Consider the following 24,637-nt stretch of genomic DNA (forward strand, 5'->3'; position numbering starts at 1 on the left):
GGAGGAAAACCAGGTGAGTGTGTTGTCTTAAAAGCCAAGTAAAGAGAGGAATCAGCTGTGTCATATGCACACCTGACCTGCTGATGGATGAGGTCAGATGGTAACTGAGACATGACCGTGGGATTTAATAATGTGGAGGTCATTAACTTTGGAAGAGCAGTTTCAGTAGAGAGGCAGGGGCAGAACCTGACTGGAGTGGGTTCAAAGGTAGAAAGGGAGGAAAGCAATTGTAGACAGCAAGTCCAGACATCTCTTTCAAGGAGTTTGATTAAGGGAAGAGGAGAAATGGGGCTGTAACCAGAGGAGGAAACAGGGTCAAGAGAGTCTTTTCTTTTTTTTAAAATGAAACCCTAGCGTAATTATGGCAAGGGGTGGAGTCTAGTGCATAGATGGAGGGATTGGTGGAAGGAAGGGAGATGGTGTGTACCCAGATGCAGATGGGTTTGTGGGTACAGTGATGGGACCTTAAATCCTCTTCTAATTGTTTGTTTTCTTGATGAAGTAGTAATCTAAGACCTCAGTTGAATGTGAGAATGGTGGAGAAGGTATTGGAAGTTTGAGGATTGAGGAGAAACTATGAAGTAATCATCTAGGAGAGTAAAAGAGTGAATGGACTCAGAAAATATGGTTACAGGGCAGCATTGAAGGTTCATTTGAAGTTATTGACCATGACTTTAAGGTGAGACCAGTTAGCATGGTGTATCTTTTTTTCCAGCTATGAGTAGTTGCATGGGGACAGGGAGTGGACAGAGAGTTGGATTTAACGAGGAGGTGGTTTCAGCAGGAAAGGATGGCAGGGGGAAAGAGGGATGCAGAAGTTGTGAGTATGTGCAAGGGATTGAGTGTAACAATTGAATGTGTGGGGAGGGGCCATGAAAAGCAGGCAGGATGGATGGATCGTGGCCCCCGGCAAGGCTGAAGGCTGATTGGAGTTGGGTCCTGGAGGCTGAAGACCAGAGAAGAAGGAGGTGGTGGTCATAGTGGGGTAGTTGAGAATGAGACTGGGACAAAGTTTGCAGTTATTGGTAATTTTGTGAGAGGAATGGCCATGGCAGTGAGTGGCAGAGGTGAAGGACAGGAACACCTGGAGTGAGGAGGGCCAGAACAAGAGCAGTGAGGTTGTTGGGAGGATCATGCATGTGACTTATGACAGGTTTAGTGCTGTGACACTTAAGGAGTGGCAGTGAACCAGGGGCTATAATTGCTAAGGAGTAAGGAGTGTGATCAGGCTGAGGGGCTGGAGGTGGGCACAGGAATGGGGCTGTAGCAAGAAGGGGTAGTGGGCGGTATAATCTCAGGACACGAGAGTCATGCAATGAGGAAAAATCTGCATCTGTGAGGAGCAGGAAGGACATCAGCTCCATCCCAGGGTCTAGGGGATGAGGGCGAGAGACCAGCCACCACAGGAGAGGACTGCCGGGCAGGCAGTATTCCCCAAAACATCGCTTTAGAATTTACAGAGAGCAAGTGTGTGTGCCCTTTCTATTTTATTTCAACAACCCTGAAAGTCGGAAGGCAGATATCATTATCCCCATTATACATAGAAGAACACGGAAGCTTACAGAGGTGAAGTCTTCATGTAGCGACATCAGCTAGTTGGTGATGGATCCGGGTCTTCTGACTCCAAGTCCAGTGCTCCTTCCACAGATCATACTCCTTCCTTTAGGAGGCCAGCATGGAAAAAAAAAAAAACAAAACCAAAACCATAAAAACACACTTCATTCAAAGTTGCAGCTGAAAAACACATTCAATCCCAAGTCCCAACTATGGTTATCACACTGCCTGCATAGCGTGAGATTCAGCTCCCAAAGATGGGTTCAGGGAAGCAGTGATCATTTGATCTATTCTCTGTGATAGCAAAAATATCTTAAACCAAGCAGCCAGTAATAGGATACAATAGGACACATTCTCTTTCAGGGATGATTTGGATAATAATTCTTGAATGGAAATGATACGGCATTTTAGTCTTAAGGAATATAGGTGTCTAAGAGCATTCCTAGGCCACAGCTTTATAGCAGCAATTGACAGAAAAGTGATCATCAGATGTAGATAGACAATTGACCTTGATGAAATCATGAACTTAGGACAGTGGTTTAGGGCTTGGTCCTTAAGAATGTTGTCTCCTTGATTCTCAGGGTGTGGGGCAGTAGGGCTGTGGAGGACTCTCCTGACTGCCAAGTCACCTCTTCCCTCCTTCCTCACTGGGCCGGCTACTTGCGTGGGTAGAGAGAGCCCCAGCATGAAGGTGGCCTCAGGGGCTCGTTCACTCAGCAGGCATGTGTTGGTCACCTCCTACAGTGCTGCATATCCAGAGATGAACCCCACACTATAGACATAAACGCAGTGACAGGCTATAGGTTTCCATCATGCACTGTATGAAGAGATTTCTCTGAAAGGGAAGTGAGAAAGTAACTTCTTAGCTACATTAACCTATTTTCCCAGCCTACCAGGCCACCAAAGAGGGTCAATTCATGGAGGGTTGGCACCAAATGGCTCTATCAGTCCTCTCTGCCGTGGTCCTTCATAAGCACGTTGGCCTAGGCTCTGAATGGAGGGATGTATGTAGGTCTGCGTCCTGCTATGTGGCAGGGCCCCAGGTGGACACACTGCCCTGGACAGCAGCAGAGATCTGGTCACGGTTTATAGCAGCAAGAAGTGCCTCAGAATCACCTGGTGAGCTTTTTAAAGATACAGATGCCCAGGCCCCGATCTTATGCCCTAGAAATTCTGATCATGGTCGGAGATGGGCCTGCACCCCCATGTATTTGAAAAGTTCACTAATTGGTGTGTAGCCCTGGTAGAGCAGCACCAGTGGAGGAAGTATATGCACAGGTTTGTGCCAAACAACTAGATGGCAGGATGGCAGCCCCTGCCATTCCCCTACCACGTCTGAGCGTGATCAGATGTCTCTCCTGACAGATTCCCTTCTCAATATTATCCTCTAGGAACTTGTGATTATCCTCTGTCTAAGTCAAAAGCAGCTTAATTCCTCTAAAAACAGTGCCAGTTGGGCATTTTGCCTGGAAAGAGAGAAGCGAATCTGTGTCAGCGTCTTTGCTCGGTTCAGCCCTGCAGCCACCATGGGGACACACTCTGTGTGGACGGCCTCCTCCCTTTCGCCTCCTTCCACAGGGTCCGAGCTTTGTTTGGTGCCTGGTTGGTGAAGTCAGGTTGTTCCAACAGGATGGGGGCCTGGCTGGATATAGGCTTGGGTATAGTTGGCCTGATGAAATGTGGTTGGCAAGAAGGCCCTAGGTGGGCTAGGACAAGAGTCAGCAGTAAGATCAGAGAGCAGGAAGACTAGGGCCAGGAGCCTGGAGAGCAGGCCGGGGCCGCAGCTGGACGAGCACAAAGCCGCAATCCAAGACGGCGCTGCAGCTGAGTCTGAGAGAGGCCTCACGGAGGTGGAACGTATGGGCCCTCTGTGCTTAGAGGAAACTGAGTTCACCTGCCTGAATTGTTCTTTGATATTAAATCCCCTTGGTCTTAAAGGGGCAACCCCCTACCAGTTGGTTCTCCTTTGTCAGAGACAGGGCCTCTTCATCCCAGACCCTGCGGGGAGGGCTGAGCCATTGCATCACGAAACCTGCAGCAGTTGACTCTGGGTCTCCTTGTCAAGATTGATTCCCTCTCAGGCCCAGCTTCATCTTCATTGGGAGTTTTTTCCCTCTGTGCACTGATTCTAGTGTCCTGTTGACATCTAAGAATCTAAGATCCTTGATTCTTTGGGACCAATACAGAGACATTAAAGAAAGTGGGTCCTAAGTTTTAAGGATACCATAGAGAATAAGGCAGATGACATCTCTCCTCTTGTGGGGCTTGTATTCTAGAAGAGGAAACAGGCAGACCAGCAATAACCTTGGAGTGTGTTATGTGCCGATAGGGTAGCTGCAGGAGCACCTGACCTAATCTAGGGGAGGATCAGGGAACGCTTTCCAGAAGTTCTATTTAAGCTACAATCAAGAAATGAGAAAGGCAAAGATACCCAGGCCAGAGGTGAAAGGCAGCACAGCATATTGGAGGAGCTGAGGCTTGTTCGGTCTCACCCACAGGAAGGGAGTGGGGAGAGGTGACCCTGGAGCAGGGGGCAAAACTCAGGTCATCAAGGAGCTTGGTAGCCATGGCAAAGAGTTGAGATGCCATCTAGCCCCTTGTTTGCCACCATGGATGGATATTTTCTGGTTACTGGATGACTCTGAAAGACACACACAGAGACAGATCTCTCAGGAAAAATTGCTGCTCTGTCCCTTCTCTTTTGGAGGAGACACAGGGTAACCTGGATTATAAACCATCTGCCTGGGGCAGGGGCTTACCTGCTGTAATCATCTTCTTCCGCCTTAGGATGCCCCTCAGCCTCACACAGCACCAGCTAGCTGATGAAGAATAGAAGTGACAAGGGCAAAATCAAAATCTCTCCAGAATGTATTCAGTGGGAAACTAGAGACGGAAGAGCTGTTGTCTTGTTCCAACCAATGCTCCCACTCCCGCTCTCCCTCATCAGAGGAGACTCTGCTTCTGCTATGCCTGAATGGCTGGCTGGGCGATTCTTCAGGGGCTGTGTTTTATGCTTGTCATTCCTACACTGGGTCACTTTTAAGATGCGTAGACTTCTGAATCTTTAAAAGAAAGAACTAGAAAGGAAATCCCAAAGGCAGTTAGTTGGCAGGTCATCTGCTGAGAATGAGGAGAGTTGTGACAGGTTTAGGGAGCTGAGGAGAGGGGGAAATACAGAAGGGAACTACCAGGAACCAATGGAAAAAGAAAGAACTAACTAACGAAAGGTTGAGAGGCAGGGAGGGCCTGGCTGATAAATTTGTCATGGTGCCAGTTGACACGAGTATGGGACTTTCTCCAGCACAGCTCAGCAGCCTAAGAACAGGAGAGAGGAATTAGGTGGTTGGAGGGATCCCCCTGGATGGGCCTGGCAAAGCAGGGGAGAAATAGACCAGGAGGAGCAGTGATGGGGGCGGGGGGAGGACTCGGGGAGGTGTTAGCGGACCCGTGAGCCCTAAACACTGGGATGGGTGGTGAAGAAGTGTCACCAGGAGGAAGCCAGGGGGTTGGGATAATAGTGAGGCCTCTGGGGGCTGGAGGCTCAATGAGGTCAAGGAGCATTACTAGTAAGAATAAGGAAGTCAGGAGTAGGAAGTTTCATGATGAAAATGTGGGATTTTAAGCTTAAAATAGTAGAAATGCCAATTGCAGACAATGTCAAGATCCAGGCAGGTGACTTGCTGGAGTGAAGGTGAAAGTCATTGGTGTGTGGAGGTTGGTGAATTTCAAGGCCAAGGGTGTGGTTTGGGTTATGCATTTGGCAGGAGTGGTTGAGGTGACAGTGGTGTGTAGGTGCTAGAGTCCTTGTTGAAGTCAAGGGACTGATTCAGAAGGTCTGCAGAGTTCAGTGGTGAGAATGAGGAGCCCTGAGAGCTCAGAGCTTCGCTCCTGCCTGGAAGATCATTCCTGTGGAGGAGGTGACGCCATTCACAAAGAGCATTTGTATTCCTTTGGAGAAGAAAGTACTTCCTTTTATTGTCAGGTCATTTTAGTGTGATTGAAAAATCGAGAGAAAACTTTTTAAATGCCTGAAAGGAATACTATATGAGATGTCTAAAGTCCTGGCCTCTGGGTCCTATATAGAGCCTCTGTCTGCCTCGGCTTCTTTCTGAAACAAAGTCTTCAAGGGTCAGGGGGAGGGTAGCGCATTTAAGCATTTGCTGTGTATCAGGCAGTGTGCTGAGCACATTCATTTAAGCATTAGTATATTTTATTATTCTCATTTTATAGATGTATAAATTGAGCCAAGAGAGGTAAATAATTTGCCCACGGTCATGCAACTACTGCATGACAGAGCAGGGGCCCTGAAGCCTGAGCCCTTAACCATTTCCTATGTTGCTTCTGTTAGGCTTTGCAAATAGGAAAATACGATAAAATGCTCGGTGCTAAGCTGAGGAGAAGACATGAAAGCAAATCACTTCACCGCAATCCCCTATGCACACATACAAGGTTGACAGGTGCTGTGGGGAGGCAGTAGTGGGACCGATTCCCCGCCCAGGTGACCCCAGGAAGGCTTCTCAGAGGAACTCACGCTTAGGATGAGCCTTGAGTCTGCAGAGGAAGCTTTTTGTGTCACTTGGTGCCTCTTCTCATGTTGGTCTGAAATTTGCCAGATCACTTGTCTTCTCCCTCCATGTCCTGTTTTGTCCCTTGGGGCCACAAAAAATAATCCATTCCCTTTTCCATAAAATCACTCTTCAAATACTGGAACAGTGAAACTACAGCTTCTTACTCTTTTTCCCAGGTTAAACAACCTTGATTTCTTCCTGCCTTCTTCCTGCTAGGTGCCAGGAACTGAGGCACTATGCTATGCATTGGGGACACAGAGATCTAAAAAACAAACAAACAAACAAATAACAAAAAAGGCAAATGTTTGCCTTCAGGAACTTATAGTCTATCTAGTGGAGAGGATAGGCCAGAAAAGATGTTATTGCTCTTGTTTGTAATCTGTCTCCTTTGCCAAAATTCCCAGCCCTCAGCATAGTGGCTGGAGCATAGTAGACACCACTGTGTGTGTTGTTTAATTGATCACACTATGGTACTAAGAGAAGGTAAGCCTAAGGTGTTGAGAGGCCTGTTGGAAGGCCTAAGTCAGACCCAGAAGGGGAGTGGTAGACTTCCAGCTGACCTCAGTCCCCAGGATGAATAGAACTTAACCAGGGGAGAACATTGGAGACAGGGGGAGCAGCAGATGCAGAGGCACGGGGGACCAAGGCTCAAGGTGGGGCATGGTGTGCAGAGTCTGGAGAGCAGGTGGGGCCAGATGATAGACAGTTGTGCTAAGAAGATTGGGCTTAATCCTGAGGACAGATGAGTAAAATGCTCAGATTTGCACTGTAAAAATAGGCAGGAAGACCAGTGTAAAGATTGTTGGAATAATCCCAATGAGAACTGATAAGAGCCTAAGCCTGGGGTCTATAAAGAGTAGGGGCAGATTCAAGGGGGCTTAGGAAGTAAAATCCACGAGCCTGACTGATCAGCTGGATATAGGGGGAAGGAAAGGGAGGAGTCTAGCTGGGGTAGCTGAGAAGACAGTGTTGCCGTTCACTTAGGTAGGGATAGACGAAGGACGAGCAGGTGTTGGAGAAGTAAGGTAATGCGCTTGCTTTGGAGATGGTGAGCTGGAGATGCAGGTGAGGGTGTTTGGTCTTACACAAACGGATTTGGAGCCCAGTAGAGAACTGAATTAGAGGTGTGGTTTTGGTAGTCAGTAGTATGTAAATGGTGTTGGTAACAATTGGAAGGGATGAGCTCCCCCAAGGAAAATGTACAGAGAAAGAAGAGAAGAGGGCTGAGGGCTTCTGAGCACCGAAATTTGAGTTGCAGATGGAGTAAAACAAGATCTTGGGAGAGTCTTGTGATAGTTAGAGAGGAAAAAAAACTAAGGATAGGAGCAGTCAGCAATTTCCTGATGGAAGTCAGCTTTCCTTTATAGCATCTGGGTTACCACAAGAGACCACGTTGTTTTACCTAAGCTGCCATGATCATGGGAGGACAGACATGCGCTTTTTCAATCTTGGGCAGAGATTCTTAAGACTGGATTTGAGGACCTGCTGCTCTAGAGCAATGGTTCCCAAAATCCCTGAATAAGAATCCAACCTTATCCCAGAACCACTGCATTGGAATATCCAGAAGGACCTGAGAATCTATTAGCTGAGTGAGCATTCCAGGTGATTCTTCTCATTAGGGAAGTCTGGGAATGATGCTCCAGACCAGAGGTTGTTTATAGTGACCTGGAGGTTCTTTCTGACTACACAAATCGCACTCCCACTCTCCCACGCTACACCCAGAACATTCTGACCTAAGGTTCTTCAGAATCCCCGGTTTTGAGCCACTGCTCCTGGTGGGACGGTGTCATGAATCCCTCAGATGTGTGGGGTTGGAAATTCTAACCCGCTGACCTAAAGAGGGTTTCTGAGCAGCTGAGTATTCAGGAATCCAGTGGAAGTTCTGCACTTAGATAACTGGTCCAACTCTTCTTCTCTGAAAGCATTTGGACTGGAACCCCTCACTGCCCCCTGGTGTAGACAGTCTGATTGCCCACTCCATTTTGTGTAATAATGAACCTGAATGTAATCCAACATTTCTAAAAAACCACCATATGTTTAAAAGCTGACTATTAAAGAATTGTGGAAGAGGTACCATATGTAGACAAAGAAGACATTTTTGGGTTATTGCCATGGAAGAGAGCTGGTTCTACTTGTTTATATATTTAAGACCTAACACTGCTCAGTGTCCCCAGCAGTGAAATTCATGAAGTATGCCTAATACATCTATTCTCAGGAGTAATTTTATAAATAAGGCCTTTGTCTCTACCAAAGGTATTAGGCATAGAAGTGGTTGAGAGGGCCTGTGCCCCTGTGTGAAATTGCAAATTTGTGGAATTCAAACATTGTCACTTATTAAGGAATAGTCAAGATAAATAATCTTTCCTAAATAATTGGCTTGGAACATTGTCTTTCCAGGGAAAATGGAAACATAAATTGTACTTATTTAAATATTGCAGGCTGGGTGCAGTGGCTTAAGCCTATAATCCCAGCACTTTGGGAGGCCAAGCAGGAGGATCACTTGATCCCAGGAGTCTGAGACCAACAAAAAATTTAAAAATTAGCCAGGTGTGGTGGCATGTGCCAGTAGTCTTAGCTATTTGGGAGGCTGAGGCAGGAAGATCAGTTGAGCCCAGGAATATTCAGTCTTTAAGAAGGAGGAGATCCTATCATTTGCCACAACTTGGAATTATTTTAGAAGGAAAGATTTAGGGATGGGCGGTGCTGCTGGAAGGTTGGAGGGTGACTGAGGAATGTCTTATGAGCTCCCCTTGAGATCCACGAGACATACTTCAGATCAAAACATAGTGAGGGTGTATTCTTTCTTCCATTCATTCAATAAACATTTATTGGGTACCCATGTGGCAAAATCTGTGCTGGGGGCTTTCTTGTTCCTTAGATATCTTTGGGACATCAGAATAATATCAGGGTGAGCTCGGTTTGATCCTGGAAGACAGCAGTTGAGTATCTTGTGCAGTATTAAAACTAAAGAAAAGAATTGTTGGTGACGTCCCATTCCCAGTTTAGCTGAGTCCTGAACTATGTGGACATTTCACCTCTCCAAGAAGCCAAATAGTTTGGGCATTATCCTTACGTCTCCAAGTATCTGGTGTGAGGTGGTGAAAGCACCAACCTAAGGGCAGCTGGCTTCTGGGAGGAAATCAGTACTCTACATTTAGATTCCACATTAGAGCCTTGAAGCTCCTGTCACATATGTTATCATTCGAATCTTAGCATGATTTTGAGACTTATACATACTAGCATTATTATTGCTCTTTTACAATGGAGAAAATGGAAGTTCTGGGAGGTTAAGTGATTTGCACAAGGTCACATGGCAAGGACATCCCAGAGCTGGAGTTAGCTCTCGGTGCCCCACTCTCCCCAGTGCTCTTTCCACCCACAGGGTCCTCAGCGGCCCTATACCCGCCTCATCTCTGCAAGGGATCTGCCCCGCTTCCCATCACACAGTGGTTTTAAAAGTAAGAAAATAAGGTGCTAAATGAAGAGAAGAGCTTGGAGCTGGAGCCAAAGGCTCCAAGGAGCTGCTGTGCCTTGAGGGTGGGCAGGGGCATGGGGTGTGGGTGGCTGTGGGAGGAGAGGGGATGGTTCGTCCACTACCACCCCTTTGGGATCTTGAGAACAGGAAAGCCACCTCTTACCTCAGAGGATTATAACCCTCTTTGGAGGCCTCTAGGGAGGCCTAGAAAGGACTAATGCCTTGCCCAGGAAAGTTCTGGTGAATTTGCAAGGTCATTGAGTTATTTGGTAATTCCACAACAATCACTGCTTTTACTTATTTAGGTTTTTTTTTTTTTGCAGTCTGAGGGATATGAGGAAGCTATTCGAGTAGCTTTCCAACCCTAAAGGCATCTCTAAAAAATGAAACACAGTGAGAAATTAATTCCTTCGTTCAGCTTTTGCCCCTAACTCAAGGTTACATGACAGGTCCATGTCTGTCTGACATAGTAACATGAGGTCTCCAGGCCCCTCCTAGGAGCCCCTTGATTCCTTGGCCTTTTCCCCCCTCCTTATGGACTTCTTATGGATGAATCCAATCTTCCTCTAATCCATTATGTACCTTAGGTCCAAAGATGACAAGATAGGTTTCTGTGCACACACACACTCTGGGCTGACTCTATAAATCTGCTCCTTTCCTGAGTATAGCAGAAACAAAATATGTTGCTTCCTCCTCATGGGAGGAATTGGCATTTCTTACACAAGAAAGGGGTAGGAGGAGGCCCCACTGGCCCTTTTGAACTTGCTTCTCTGCTAGGGAAATGAATAACATCCTGGCTGGCCTCAGTGGAGGAGAAGTGGAGGGAAAGGAGGGGGGATCCTGGCCCCAAGCTCCAGCCATGGCCCAGGAATCTCTTTACCCATTGGTGCCAAACTTGGCACACAATGAGACCAGTGGGTTGGGGGGAAATTATAACCAGATTAACACAGTTATTTGGACATTTTTCGCACTTACTAATGAAGTGGGCGTTTTACGAGGCCTAAGCAGAGCCTTCTCTTCAGGCAGGCATAGATTCCCCACCCCTGTCCTCTAGGCAGTGAGGCCTGCAAGGGGAAAGGGCAGAGACGACCCCAAGCCTTGCCCTGCCCCTCTGCAGCTGTGCGGAGAAGGCCCAGTGCCACCGCAGGCCTGCTTGGCTCCTGGGCTGCTTGCTGGAGGCAGGAATTTCTCTCGTTTGCCTTAATGAAGTGTTAACCCCAGTCCCTGGAACTTGTGTTAGCACTTAACACAAGGCGGGAACTGAGGGGAGAGGCCAAGGGACTGGCAGTTTGAGGACTGAACTCATGGGGTGGGGAGGGAGAGGAAGGAAAGGGAAATGCTGGTTGAATGTCAGCTGGGTAAACAAGCCAGGTGTAATGGACCCTAGACTGATATGCAAGACCAAGGTTCTGTCCCCTCCGCTCTGTCAGGGGCGGGCCAAGTCACATCCCCTGCCTGGGCCTCCAGTTCCTTGTGTTTAAGAGTAGATAGACCCAGATAAACTCTATGGGACCAACAGCTAAAAAATGCCTTGGGGGACAGCACAGGGTGAGGGAGGGAGTGCACCGTAAGCAGTGATTCTCAACATTAATGTCACATAAATCCCCTGGGGACTTGTGGGGCAAGGGCCCAGTAATAAAATGCAGATTCTGGCGGAGGCCTTTCTATGCTGCTTCCACGTGCTGTGGGGGCTGGTGGGCAGACCGCACTTTGAGTAGCACAAGGTGGGCTTCCCTGGTCCAGCTCTGCCCCTCACTGAACTTCCCCGCACTGTGTCCTCACTATGAAATGCGTAACTAGTGACAGTTGCCTTGTCTTCCTCTCTAGGGGTGCTGTGAGGATTAAGGGAGCAAACGCCTGTGAAAGCACCTTGTAAAGGGTAAAGCAGTGTGCAGTGTAAGGGATTATTGTCATTGTTGAGATTTCTACGCCCCACTGCTCACCCTGTGTGTTCCTGCGGCTTCTCAACTTTTCCCTACATCCTCCCTGGTTTCCATGCCTGAGCTGCTGAGTCAGTGTGACCAGCCAAGGTTGAGCAAATACTCTGACATGTCAAGGCAGGGAATGACAGTTCCCAGGCACCCTACTGTTTAAGGTGTGGACCAAGCCCTGAACATACCTTTCTTGATCAATTCGAGTGATATCAAGCTGAGCCCTACCTCACCCCCACAGGCTGCAAGACCGGGCAGTGAGGCTGAAAGTCAGGGACAGGTCAAGTTTTCAGCCAGGTCAGTCACCAGTCCACACCATGGTTCCACTCCTGCGCCCACCGCAGGCGGCCCCAATACTTCTGTCAATACTTCTGTCATGTGTTGTTTTGTTCCCTGAGACCTTCACAGATGCTTCCACAAGTACCCTGTAAGATGAGAAACTAAAGTGACTGAGCCAAGTCATTTAACCACCCTGAGCCTCATCGTCCTCATCTAGAAAATGGAGTTGACAGCCTCTGTCCTGCCTATGTAAAAATTACTGTGATCCCACCACCAACATGAAATAACTATGTGGAAGTATGTGAGGCATTCAGAAGAGAGCTCCTGTTGCAGTGGACCCTACTCACTGCCCTTGGGTGAGGACCGTCCATGCCTTCCACTTGTGCTCAGCCATCCTGCATCACGGAATGTCTTCTGCCTGCCTCAAGGCTGTTGGAAACCATCCCCAGCTGCGCCAGAGCGAGGCCTCCATTGTGCAAACAGTGCTGCTTCTCATCTTGCTCTTCTTAGGCTGAGTCTTTGCTGAACAGCGTCAGTGTGAGCCTGGAAGGTCGGGTCCCTGTAACGTACTGTGCCCCAGGTCAGAATGGCAGCCAAGCCCAGCTCTTCACCCCAAGGCCCCTGCAGCTGAAGGTCTGGTGCGGGTTTGTCCCTTGCAGTGAGAGCTGGTGGGTTTAGGTGGCTGAGGGAGGTGGAAGGCTGACCACATACTACAAACAGAAGTGTCTGTTGCCCAAGCTGGTAGCACCATTTTAAAGCCCACAGAGTTAGACGACTGCCAAAATAACAAAGCCGAAAACTGTTCAGGCTTCAAACTGGGCTCCTCCCATACCAGCAGGCATGTGAGAACCCTCCCCTGCAGGGCAGGCAGACTCTTCCCTTCCTCTCCCCAGGTCACTACCTCAGGGGCTTAGAGGAGCAAACAGCACCCTGGCTCCAAATAGGAGCCAATTTGGGGGATCCCTCCCAGGCCTGTGAAATCCCTGAGGCCGGCAGGGCCCGGGCCCGCCAAGCTGGGGCCTCCAGACACTCCAGCCAGCTGGGAAGAAAAAGGTCTCACTCTGAGGAAATGCAGATCCTCCGAGAGGAGAGTAAAAGGTCAAAAATAATCCAAAGGACAAGCCATTCATGTCTGTGTGTATACTGGGTTTCACATCTGAAATCCAGTTGTGATAAATCTGATGGTTTTTGGAACATCTTCTTTGATTAATAAAAACAGAAGACTTCTTGGCCTCAAGTTTCAGACTTCAACAAAGTTCTCCTCAGTTGAGAGCCTCGCATTTGACTTGTTTGTGGAGCAGAGAAATCAGAGGATTTTGCTTGGGTTGCTTGCCCTAACCCCCGCTGCCCAACTGCAAGAACCACTTTAAAATTCTGGAATAAGAAGGCTGAGCTGAAAACCCCCTTGCTGGTACTGCAGCCATATTTTCAAAATCAGAATTCAGCATGGGTGTTAGTGGGGAAAGTACAGGCTTTGGAGCCAAATGAACCTAGAATCAGAATCCTGACTTTACCCTTGATATTGTCATCTTGAGCAAAAATTTTATTTCTCTCTGCTTCAGTTTCTTAATCTGTGAAATGGAGATAATAGCATCAACGTCATGGAGTTGGTGGGATGATTTAAATGAAGTAGCGTGTATAAAGTGGCTAGCTATGCCTGGTGCAAAGTGGACACTCCACAGATGTTAGTTCTTACCTGATATCTGATCTGACCACAGACCTAATTGTTTGGAGTCAGGACTGTCTTAGAAAACCAGTTTGTATGCTTGCTGTCTTGAGAGATACAGTTCCATGAAGTTTTTCCATCCAAGGAGTTGTTAGGTTTCCGAGGATACAGTGTGTCTTGCAGTGTGTTCTGAGCCTTGCCGTAAAAATCCTATAACAGAGTGCTGTGTGTACATTTTCTCTCCACCCACAGAAGCAGGCCAAAGCATCCTGAAGGAAATATTTTCATTGCAGTCTAGCTATAAGATGATTCTTCTCTTCCCACTTGGAGGAGTAGAACTCATGACTGTTCCAGGTTTAAAGTAGAGGCGTAAATGGTCTCTGGAATCTAGTCTAGGAAATGCCAGCGTCAACCTGACTGGGAAAGCTCTCTTGTTCCCTGAAGTACCTCCAGGTCTCGTCTGAGGATGGAGCTGGTCGAAATTCTTCTCACTGGGACCTGCAGTGATGACTGATCTCTTGGGCTCACAGGCAAAGGGCAGGAGTCCTGCTCAGTGACCTCATGATGTGTGACGGGCTCAGACGTTCCTTGACAATCATGAAAAGATATTTCCTAGGAAACTGTGTCCTGTTTATCCAAAGGGTAGTCGGGGGAGGAGGGGACAAAGGTAACAGATAGAAGGGACTTGATTTTAAAACTGACTCCTTTCAGAGTTCTTGTAGCCCTTTCGATCTGATATATGAAATTTGTACAGAGGTGGAACTGTTTCTGCCATTTTTCACACACAAGTTGGTGCACATTCCTGATATGAATTAAAAAGAAATATGTCATATGTACACAGGGATGAGTCAACATTGCATGCAGCCAGCCGTGGCCACTGGGCGAAGTGTCAAACATGGGCCATGGAGCTGCAGGCCCGCCTGCCCCCAGCTGAGTCAAGACTGAGCACAGGGAGGCTGCTCGGTGAGGTCAGGCCGTCCCTCACGTGCTTCCTGGGGGCTGCCATCCAGGTCCCCGAGAGAGTGCTTCTTCCAGGAAGCATATTTTCCTCCTGTAACTTTTCCTTTTTTTTCTTATTTTGTTTTGTTTTGTTTTGTTTTATTTTTTTGCTGATTACAAAACTGTGGGAAACATATGGAAGGGTATAAAATAGGAGTCCCCTATAACCCAACTACCAAGAGGCAACCATGGTCAACATTGTGTCATGAATCTTTTAGAGTGTTTTTCCATGCTGCTTTTATACTGTTCTGTAATACTAACTATATACTTCTGTCTTGTTTTTTTATTTAACATTGTATCTTAAAGAATTTCCCATTATAAATGGCATTTTTCATGACTGCCTAATATTCTATTGCAAGAATGAAGTATAATTTACTTAACGAATGCCTTATTGTAAGGCCGTGTTAATGTGGCACTGAGCATCGTATGCATGAAGGTGTGTTGCTTCCTAGATTATTTACCTGGGCTAGATTTCTGGAAGTGGCATCCTTAGGTCAGGAGTTGGGCATGTTTTAACTCTTAATACATATTGCCACATTGCCCTTCAGATAACTCATACCAATGATATTCCCACCAGCAACAGTCTACCTCGTTCCATCCTTACCCATGTTGAGTATGATTCTGTTTGTTTATTAAATAATTTAGGGAGCTAAAAAGTCCTATCTCCACACTCGGATGTGGGGAGATTATTGGGGTGTATGAGGGCACTTCCCCTACTCTCCTGTGCCCCCTGCAGGCATCCTCAGAGAAGTGGGGTGCACCTACCCACCTATCTGCTTTGATTCCCCCATCCAAGGCCCTTTCCTATGTAATTGACACATAACCAATACCCTTAATGATGGCGTTGCCCACCCCAGTGTGCTCCTCTGGCTGCTTGTCCTCTGACCCAGGTTTCCTCAGTCACTCTCTTCGCCTTTCATAGAATCCCACTGCCCCTAAGAAGAGCTGCTCACAGAGCCCTGGGGTAATCTTCTATGTTTGAATGGCCTTGTGCAGTTTTACAAGGCACTTGTCAAAAAACAAAATTATAACAAATTTAGTTATAGATCTGTTTGGTTTTTATTGGTGATTCATGAATCCAGACAGCCTCCATTCTACAAAACAGAATGAGAGCCCCCACTGGGCAATTGCAGAACAGTGGGTTTTATAACATGAGAATGAGGAAATAGAACAATAGGGGGGAAAAAAGTTGGTTAACATCAGGTTACTTCAGGTTACTTTTGTTGTAAAGGTTAAAGTGAGGGTTGAGAGGGCTTCCTTATTACACTGACTCAGATAGACCAGAATCTCCTGGTTTTCGGAAAAAACTGGTCTGTTTTGGGATTTGTCTGCTTCCTTAAGCTTTCAGTTTGATTCTGTGGCATTTAGCATAAGTGACTCCATTTTGGTTTGCTCTGATCTGTCGGGGCCAGTGCAGGAGGTCAGTTCAAAACCATGGCCTCCCATAACTTTTGTTTAATATGCTCTTTCATGACTATCTGATCTGATGCTCACGACAGCCCTGGATGACAAATATCATTTTCCCTGTTTTATAGGTGTATTATTCTCCTAGGGCTGCTGTAACAAGTTACCATGAACTTGGTGACTTAAAACAACAAATTTATTCTCTCATATTGCTAGAGGCCAGCAATTCAAAATCAGGGCATCAACAGGGTCGTGCTATCCTTCCCTGCCTCTTCCAGCTTCTGGTGCCTCCTGGCGTCCCTTGCCCCGTCTCTCTGTCTTCACATGGCCTTCTTCCCTCTTTTTTCTATTTTAAGGACACTAGTCAGTGGATTTAGGACCCATCCTAAATCTAGTATGATCTCAGTTTGAGATCCGTAGTTACGTCTGTAAAGACCCTAGTTCCAACTAAGACCACATTCTGAGGCTCCAGCTGGACATATCTCCTTTCGGGGGTGGTGGGGGGATGACCATTCAACCCACTGCAGTAGGTAAGAAAACCAAGGTCCAAAGAGGGGGAATGACTTTCCCAAAGTCATACAGTGAGAAGGTAGCAGGAGTTGGCATGGTTGAACCCAGGTTTTCTGCTTACCATGTGCCTCTAATTAGGTAAGAATAATTATGATATAACTGCTGATTATGTTATCAGCTTCACAGAAAATGAAATTGGTAGCTTTTATCCTATGATACCTCAAACATCATTTACCATTACTCTGTTACTGTATTATTGTTAATTACATTGAAACTATTAGTGCCAATGTGAACCCCTTAAACAGGAGTCATTCATTTATTTTCCATGTGGTAAGTGGGGAAATCAAGACCCAGAGGGGATTGATGACTTGCCCAGAGTAACCAGAAAGTTAATGGGTAAATTCCACTTGTAACCTTGATGTCTTGATTTGTAATCTATATTCTAACCTTTAAGGTACACATTATGTTCATATATTATAATTAGGAAAGTGGTCTCATTGTCAAAATTAGCTGAGGCATTTCTTTGCTGTGCTGGTGGCTTTCCTCTTTGCTCAGTTCACTTCCAAACATGAGTAGTAAATCTTTTCAAAATAGCCTAAATGCCCCAAACCCAAACCTCACAGCCAAATGGATGCATATGGGACAAAGATGGTTCACTGAGTGTCACAAGTTTGGTGAGCCTTAGATAGTGTGTCATAAAAGATTGCTGGAGTCCAGACCCCTTTGCTCTGTACCACGTCTATCTATGGATGTGGGATTGCCGCTACCTTGGGAACCCACCTAAATGATTGAGAGGGACACAGAGGGTCCTCGTATCCTCGCACCCTACCTGCCTTCCCACAGAGAACCAACCTGTTGGTCATGACTTGTTGCAGACTGACATAATAAAATATACCTGTGGACACAGCTGGCAGTCAAGGATATTGGTCAGGGTTCTCCAGAGAAACACAACCAATAGGAGATAGGGAGGTGTATAGATATGAGGTTTATTATGGGAATTGGCTCACGTGATTTTGAAGGTCAAGAAGTCCCACTGCCTGCCGCTGCAAGCTGGAGAACTGGGAAGGCTGGTGGCATAGTTCAGACTGGGTCTGAAGACCTGCTCACCAAGGGAGCTAATGCTGTAAGTCCTGGGGAAAGCCAAAGGCCTGAGAACCAGGACACCCGTGTCCAGGGGAAGGAGAGGGTGGATGTCCCAGCTCAGAGAGAATGAATTTTCCCTTCCTCTGCCTTTTTTATCTGTTTGGGTTCTCAATGGAACGATGCCCTCCCATATTGGTAAGGGTGGATCTTCTTTACTCAGTCTACTATGTCAGTGCTAATCTCTTCCAGAAACACCCTCACAGACACACCCAGAAATGTTTTACCTGCTAGCTAGGCATCTCTTAGCCCAGTCAAATTGACACGTAAAATTGACCATCACACCAAGTAAAGCTAATGTCCTCAGCCTGTGCTTATATGAGTCAACCTATAGTGTGGAGAAAGGAGTGTGCCCCACAGCAGCAGTCTGAAACTCAGTTTGGTGAGCACTTTGGTGAGCTAGGCAAGGAGGCTCTTCAATGGCTGCCTTCATCATGCCTGGGATCATTTCTTAGATATTTCAGACATCATTATTATCCCGAGCTCTCATCCAGAAGGGCTTATGCCTTGAAAAGCATTGTTTAATGCAGGTTTTGCTTTCAATATCTGGTCTCCCTGGTGGCTAGAAATCTGATCAACAGGCTCTCAGCAAAGTCCAAACCCTGTTCTGAATCTAACTGATGCAGAGCGGAGGCTGTGCCACGGTCTCTTAAATAGCAAGGGTGCGATTAGACACTATCAGCTGAGAGGAGCATCCTACCTGCCCCACTCCACCTCCACCCCGGGCGTCCTTACCCCTGGAACAGTGGGATACAGAGGCAGGGCACGTGTCCCCGAGCCTCTCTGGGAGCTGCCGGCTTACCAGCTGTCACAGCATGCCTTTATTGGGTTTGTGAAACCCAAGAACCTGACCCATTTCTCCTCTGAGGAGAGAGTATAACACGGGTGCCAAGCTAGGAAGCAGGATTCAGGAAGCTCGCCTGTATGAGACCAGCTCTCTGTGCCATCCCAGCCAGATTGTTTTGTTTTCCAGTTTCCAGAATCCCCACATAAAATAAGTACACTAAAGACAGTAGAGTAAAATTGTGACATTGTTTTATGCTTATTTATCATCCTCTTCCTTCCTCTTTTTAAATTTTAACTCCACTTTCTGCCTACCCTGGGCCTAGATGTTCAGACTTTGGTACCCCAACCAAAGGGCGTTGACTCCAAAGTGACTGTCAAATTTCTCAAATGGTTACAATACAAGAACCTGTTTTAAGCAAGCACGATGTGCAAAGTCCTGTGCTTATTTCCATTACGAAGGAATTTGTGCCCTCAGGAGCTTCTAAACTAGATGGAAAAACAGATCACGGGAACAATGTAGATAAGGCAGTATGACAATAAGACCGTAGGAATGATCTAATTCACCTGGGGTCCATGGTCAGCCTTCAGAGCCATCCATAAACACCCTGCAATGGCTTGCATAATTTTGTGTGCACAAGCACACATTCTTTTGGTAAGTGCATAGCTTTCATCAACTTCACCCAGGAAGGTAAAGAACCGTTTATACCATCAGAGTTTGTGTCAGGGCATTCATTATATCTGGGTAGTTGCTCAAGGTTTCATTGAGCAGTAAGACTTGTCCTCATTCTTGGACAACGGTATTCAGCAAATAGCAGGGTAGGAGGCAGCCCTGAAGAAAAGGGTTCCCCGGAGGCATCATGGAAAGACTAGTACATTTAGAGCCAGTTGCCTCATGTCTCTCCAACTCAGTACGATATAAATCTGTAAAATGGTGATAATGGCTGCTTCCCAGAGTTCTGTAAAGGGCCATGAGCTCTCTTTTTATTTATTTATTTTGGGTTCACTCTGTACCTGACTACAGTGCTTGACTCATATCATGGTGGGCTCTAATCAATATTTGATGAATGTGTGAGTTAACTGAAATGATAAATGTGAGAGGGCTTTGTAAATAGCAGAGCACTGCTTTAGCAAAAGATCTTTGTTGCTAAGCATGTGTATTTTGTGCTTTGCAAACAGCCTGCACTAAGTGAGCATCTTCTCCCTCCTGGAAACTGACCCTTTCCCCCGTAATGGGACTCGAAGGGCCAGCGCATCTGATGGAGTGTCTCTGGGCTGGCCAGATGAATGATAGTGGTGCCGTCAGCACTGACAAGATGTGCAGTTTCCTAAGAGCCCAGAGGTGACCTCACCCTCCAAGGGCTTGTCCTCTTCACCCCAGTGCCTGCTGAAACACACACCTGCAGCCCTGCTCTCACTCCAGGACCAGGAGACTCCAGGAGCTCCCTTGCTGTTCTCAGCAAAGAGGCTGCCAGGAGCGGAAGGGGAGGACAGAAAGCGGGTATCGCAGCGGCTCTGCTGGGACTCTTAGCAGGATAAGCAGGACCACTGATTGTATCCTCTCTGTGAATTTTCAAAACAGTGGAAATGATCATGTGCTTCTTTGCTAAACACTTTTGGTATCTCCCACCTCCTACCCATGACTTCCTGCCCATGCCCACACTAGGAGAGAACAGACCTATCAATTTTTTTCTTCTTGTGAGCTATCCAGTAGACAAGGTGACTCATCGTCATTACCATGACACCCCAAGGAACTTGGGCTTGTTGAGAGTGGAAAAGATTTTTAAAAGGCATTGTTTGAAGGTGACAGGAGTTCTCAAAACAAGTTAAGAAAGTGAGTGATTTCTACGTATAATGGTTATCCTACCATAGAGGCTGCTAAGGGAAGCAGCGTGTGAGCTAAGAATTAGGAGCCCTTCTTCCAGATCTGTCACTCAGAGACTTTGAACGTGAAACTTAACCTTTCTGAGCTTCTAGTTCCTCCTCCATTAATTGGGGTAGTACCTGTGTGCTACCTCTCAGGATCATTGTCATAGTCAAAATGTATGCCAGGCATGGCGGCTCGCACCTGTAATCCCAGCTACTTGAGAGGCTGAGGTGGAAGGATCCCTTGAGCCCAGAAGTTCAAGGCTACAGTGAACTATGATGGTGCCACTGCACTCCAGCCTGAGTGACAGAGCGAGACCCTGTCTCAAAAAAAAGTCTCAAGTGGTAGAAAGGTATACATATTTGTTGTTATTAACATATACATGACCACACCTGTTATGTGCAGAATATTCATTATATGCCAGGCACTTTTACATTTATCTAATGCAATCCTCACAACAGCCCTGTGTGGTTGTGTCGTTTTGCATTTTTATGGATGAGGAATCAGAGACTCATGCCCAGAGTCATACAGCTAATATGTGTTAGAGTCCACGTTTAAGTCCAGGTCCATTTCCATTCTCCACTGTAACATGAGCTCATGATTCTTTTCTCCTATATACTGTTACTTTGCCCCTTAAAAAAGTCCTATGGCCTTTACCATCTGTTATGGACTGGGCCCACCCTCTTACCTGAACATTTTTTGGATTTTTTTGGTTTCCTTCCTGATATGGCTTCTACTATTCCCCTTGGCACTGCTGTCAGCTCCCCCACCCTGACCTCTAAACACACTGTGGACAAACACTAACTGAGCTCCTGTCTAGAGGCAGGCACTCTGCTCTTGTGAAGTGAGAAAACAAATGGTCATTCCCTTTCCAGTTTTCCAGGCTCTGAAACGTCTCTGTCTATAAGAAAGCTGAATGTACGGGGAGAGGGAGGGCCCACGTTTTCTTGTCATCCCCTCTTCTGAAATCATTAAGCATGTGTGTCCCAGGCAGGCCCTTCAGAAAAACAATGATGCTGTAGCTCTTGATCTTGTCAAGTAAGACTGGGAAGCACTAGAGAGAAGCACAGACTCCTGGCGGCACCTCGCTCAATCTCTTCACTCCTGTGAGACAGGCAAAGAGTTATTAGTTCCACTTCAGAGATGGAAAAAGGAGATAGAGGAACTTGCCTAGCATAACCCAGGGAGTAGGCAGTAGAATCAAAAGCTCAGTTTATGTCAGCAGCCCCAGCTGGGCACTGGGAGTTGTTGCCAGTGTTGGTTGAGTGTTGGCTCTGGGCTTGGCACTGCTAGTGCATGACCCTAACACAGTTCAGGCCCTGGGAGGCTCAGGTGACACTCAGCACCCCACCCCCAGTTCCCAGCACCTGGCTCCCTAGACCTACATCCTGAGCCTACATGATGGAGAGAGAAGGTGTTACAGGGCAACTCCCCACTCCTGACAAGCTGATCCCAAGCAACCCCCTCCCAAGGTAGGCTTCTTTTTAGAGAGACGCATTTATAGATGCTGCCCGGTCTCCCAGTGCCAGGAATCCACCCTACAATTAGGTAAGAGATAAATCAAAGTCAAACTTGGCTGATGAAATTTGGGAGCCAGTAGTGACCCTTGCCACACATATAAATCTCAGCAGGCTGGCCAAGAGCCTTTGTCTGGCCGGGAAAGTTCAGGATTATCTGGCCCTCTTTGCTGATGTATGGAGTCACCGGCTGTCAGGGTGTTTACTAACGGTTATCACCTCGATGCTTTGGCCATTATCAGAGGCAGGGCCACCTGCCGGGGCTGGGGCTCGCACCCTCTCTATTACCACCTGTCATTGGCAGGGAGTGTGTGCTGACACTGCCCAGGCCCGACTGCCTAGGGAAGATAGTTTCTGACGGCTGATCAAAGAAGAGAAGCAAGGCCTGATAAAGAGTGTGTGTTTCGTGTACTTTTAACTCTGGGAAGCGTTGGCATTTGCATTTTTTCCCCATCTTCCTGGTGCTGGCAGGAACCAAGCCCAATAAACGCAGTGGATTTGGTTACCTAATCGCTGGGGAAATAGTATGTGCTTAAAGCAACAGAGCATGACTATAATCCCCTTCCAAGAGAGAGTGGATGAAGTAAGCTTTCACAGAAGACTTGCTGTATAATAAAGTAGAATAATTTAAATTTGGACTTTGAAGTGATCTTGCATGTAAAATCTAATCTTGGCATTCAACAGAACACCATGTACTTTTTGGAATTGGGGAGTAGCTTTAGCTTAAGGAGAGATTCTTGCTGAAGATGCTATCACCCAACTCTATTGCTGGTATCCCCAAAATAGTGTCCTAGTTGTGCAAATGTCCTTGGGCAGCTGGGAGACTGCGGTGGGGTAGAACAGGTTTTAGACAGAGGCATCAGAAAATCTGAGTTCTTGGACCGAGTCAGCCATAAACTTGCCGTTTAATCTTGGGCCATAACTTCTCTGAGCTTCAACTGTAAAGTAAGGAGGTTGGGTATAGGTTATAGAATATAATGGTTTAGAAAGCTTTTTTTAAAAAAAATTAGGCTGTGTAACCCCTTCTTTAAATGAAATTTGGAGTGGAATCCCATTGTATCAGAGGAAAGTAGAGATGTTTTGGTTGAATCTGGAAAGGGGGTTCCTTTCCCTTGTCCCAGTTCTTGAAGCAGTCCCTGAAGACCAGAGGAACCCTGTAGCTCCTCAGAAACAATTTTAAAACCACTAGCCTTAATGTCATGGAAGTCATTCTCTGGAGGTCTACACTCTGATCCACTGGTATGAGCTGTTTTGTTCTGTGCGACACATCCTGTTTCATGGTGTCCGTCCACCCTGTAGAAGGGCTAAAATGCACCCTGAGCATGGAGGCAGTTAGCGGTGCATAGACATAAAGAGCAACCTGCTCTCTGAAGGCATAGGCTCAATGCCAGATGTCCCATGTGTGCCGCAGGTACCTTTGACCGCAGCGTGACCCTGCTGGAGGTGTGCGGGAGCTGGCCTGAGGGCTTCGGGCTGCGGCACATGTCATCCATGGAGCACACCGAGGAGGGCCTCCGGGAGCGGCTTGCTGACGCCATGGCCGAGTCCCCGAGCCGGGACGTCGTGGGATCTGGAACAGGTAAAGATGTCTTCAGACTTGCAGCCTGACTGGGTTACGCCGGGCACCTGATGGTGTAGAGCTTTTTTGGCAGGAAGACGGTGTGTGTTTGTTTTTACCATTCGTTCTGTAGTTAGCACTCTGATTGCTGTCCGTTGCCTCTGATGTTGGGAAACCCTGTGTAAAGGGAGTTCCCAGAGGAATAACACACACAGAAATGCCGTGATAAACAGTGTGTCAGTGGCTCCCAGAGGGACACCCTACTCCCTTGGGGAAGGGAGTCCCCAGGGTTTCCAGCAGTGCTCAGGCACTCAGTCCTGAGGCGGCACACCTTCCTCAGTCACGCTTGAGGCGTTATGGGTTGGCAGGTGCCAGGGGGGCTGCCAGCCAACCTGGGCGGGAACCAGCACGGAGCAGGCCAGGCTGGTTTCAGCCCGGCAGCTTTCCCCGTGCCGTCTTTTCCCTGACTCTTGCCTCCGAGTGAGCCCAGCAGCTGGGGTCTGGCTGGCTTCCTGCATCCATCGAGCAGTCAGGAGACGTCCTGAGATGATGAGTGAGCCCGGCCCTAGGCAAGCGTGTGTCCACACGCGCACACACAAACACGCATCCGGCAAAGACCACAGTCCTCCATGCCCATGCAACTCAGTACGGCCTGCCTCTCCTTTCTCCCACAGCACTCCTTCATTCTAGATATCTGTGCTGTTGCTGACTCCTCCAGCCCTGCTTTTGTGTCTGACACAGACTGCCCCAGCAGGCCTCTTTCCAGCTTTCTGAGGGCAGTAGGAACTTTTTATTGGCTCGAGGAGACCCTTGCCGGGGGCCTTCCCTCTCTCGCTTGCCTGAGCCCTCTCGAGACTGTTATTCTTGGCTGTAGACGGCTGCATCCCTGCTCCACGGCCTACCTGAGAAGAGGATCCCAGTGAGGAGAAACTTAACACCCTGGGGCAGGTTCTAATCAGGACCAGCAAGATTTAGAGTCAGAGCATTTGGGGCAGAGTTTGAAGGGCCTGACATTATCAGTCTTCCTGCTTAGTGGCTCCTCCAGGTCTTCTGACGTTTGGGATTGACAGGCGTTTCCCTCTCTGCTGCCCCAACCCCTGCCAATGCCTCTGTCCCCGCACTCAGGGCACAGCGACATCCATCTCCACAGCCCTAGCTGTGCCGCCTGCCCGTAGTGCTTGTGTGATAACTGCACACGAACAGGATGGAATGGATGGGTGGCTAGAGGTAGAGGAGTGCCTTATCAGGCCACAGGAGACAGGCGCCTCTGAGGACCAGCCCCTTGTACAGCCCCTTCTTCCCCGGAAAGAGAGGAGACGAGAAGCTGCTACAGGCCATGCCCCACAGCAGCGTGTACACACACACACAGACACATCACACCGCCAC

General features: G+C 47.6%; 1 protein-coding gene across 12 annotated transcripts in view; it reads left to right on the forward strand.

Moving 5' to 3' along the window:
* BCAS3 (BCAS3 microtubule associated cell migration factor) overlaps positions 1-24,637 on the forward strand; it is a 553,048-nt gene that overhangs the window by 506,845 nt on the left and 21,566 nt on the right. For 10 of the 12 annotated variants that reach the window (XM_045525584.1, XM_045525588.1, XM_045525586.1 and 7 more), the window contains one exon: positions 23,105-23,272. In XM_045525584.1, the coding sequence (XP_045381540.1) occupies positions 23,105-23,272 (168 nt within the window). Of the gene's footprint in view, positions 1-23,104; positions 23,273-24,637 lie in introns of those variants that run through there. The other 2 variants (XR_006728831.1, XR_006728832.1) reach the window with 2 other exon arrangements.

This window comes from Lemur catta, chromosome 15 (assembly GCF_020740605.2).
Source record: "Lemur catta isolate mLemCat1 chromosome 15, mLemCat1.pri, whole genome shotgun sequence".
NCBI classification, from domain to species: Eukaryota; Metazoa; Chordata; class Mammalia; order Primates; family Lemuridae; genus Lemur; species Lemur catta.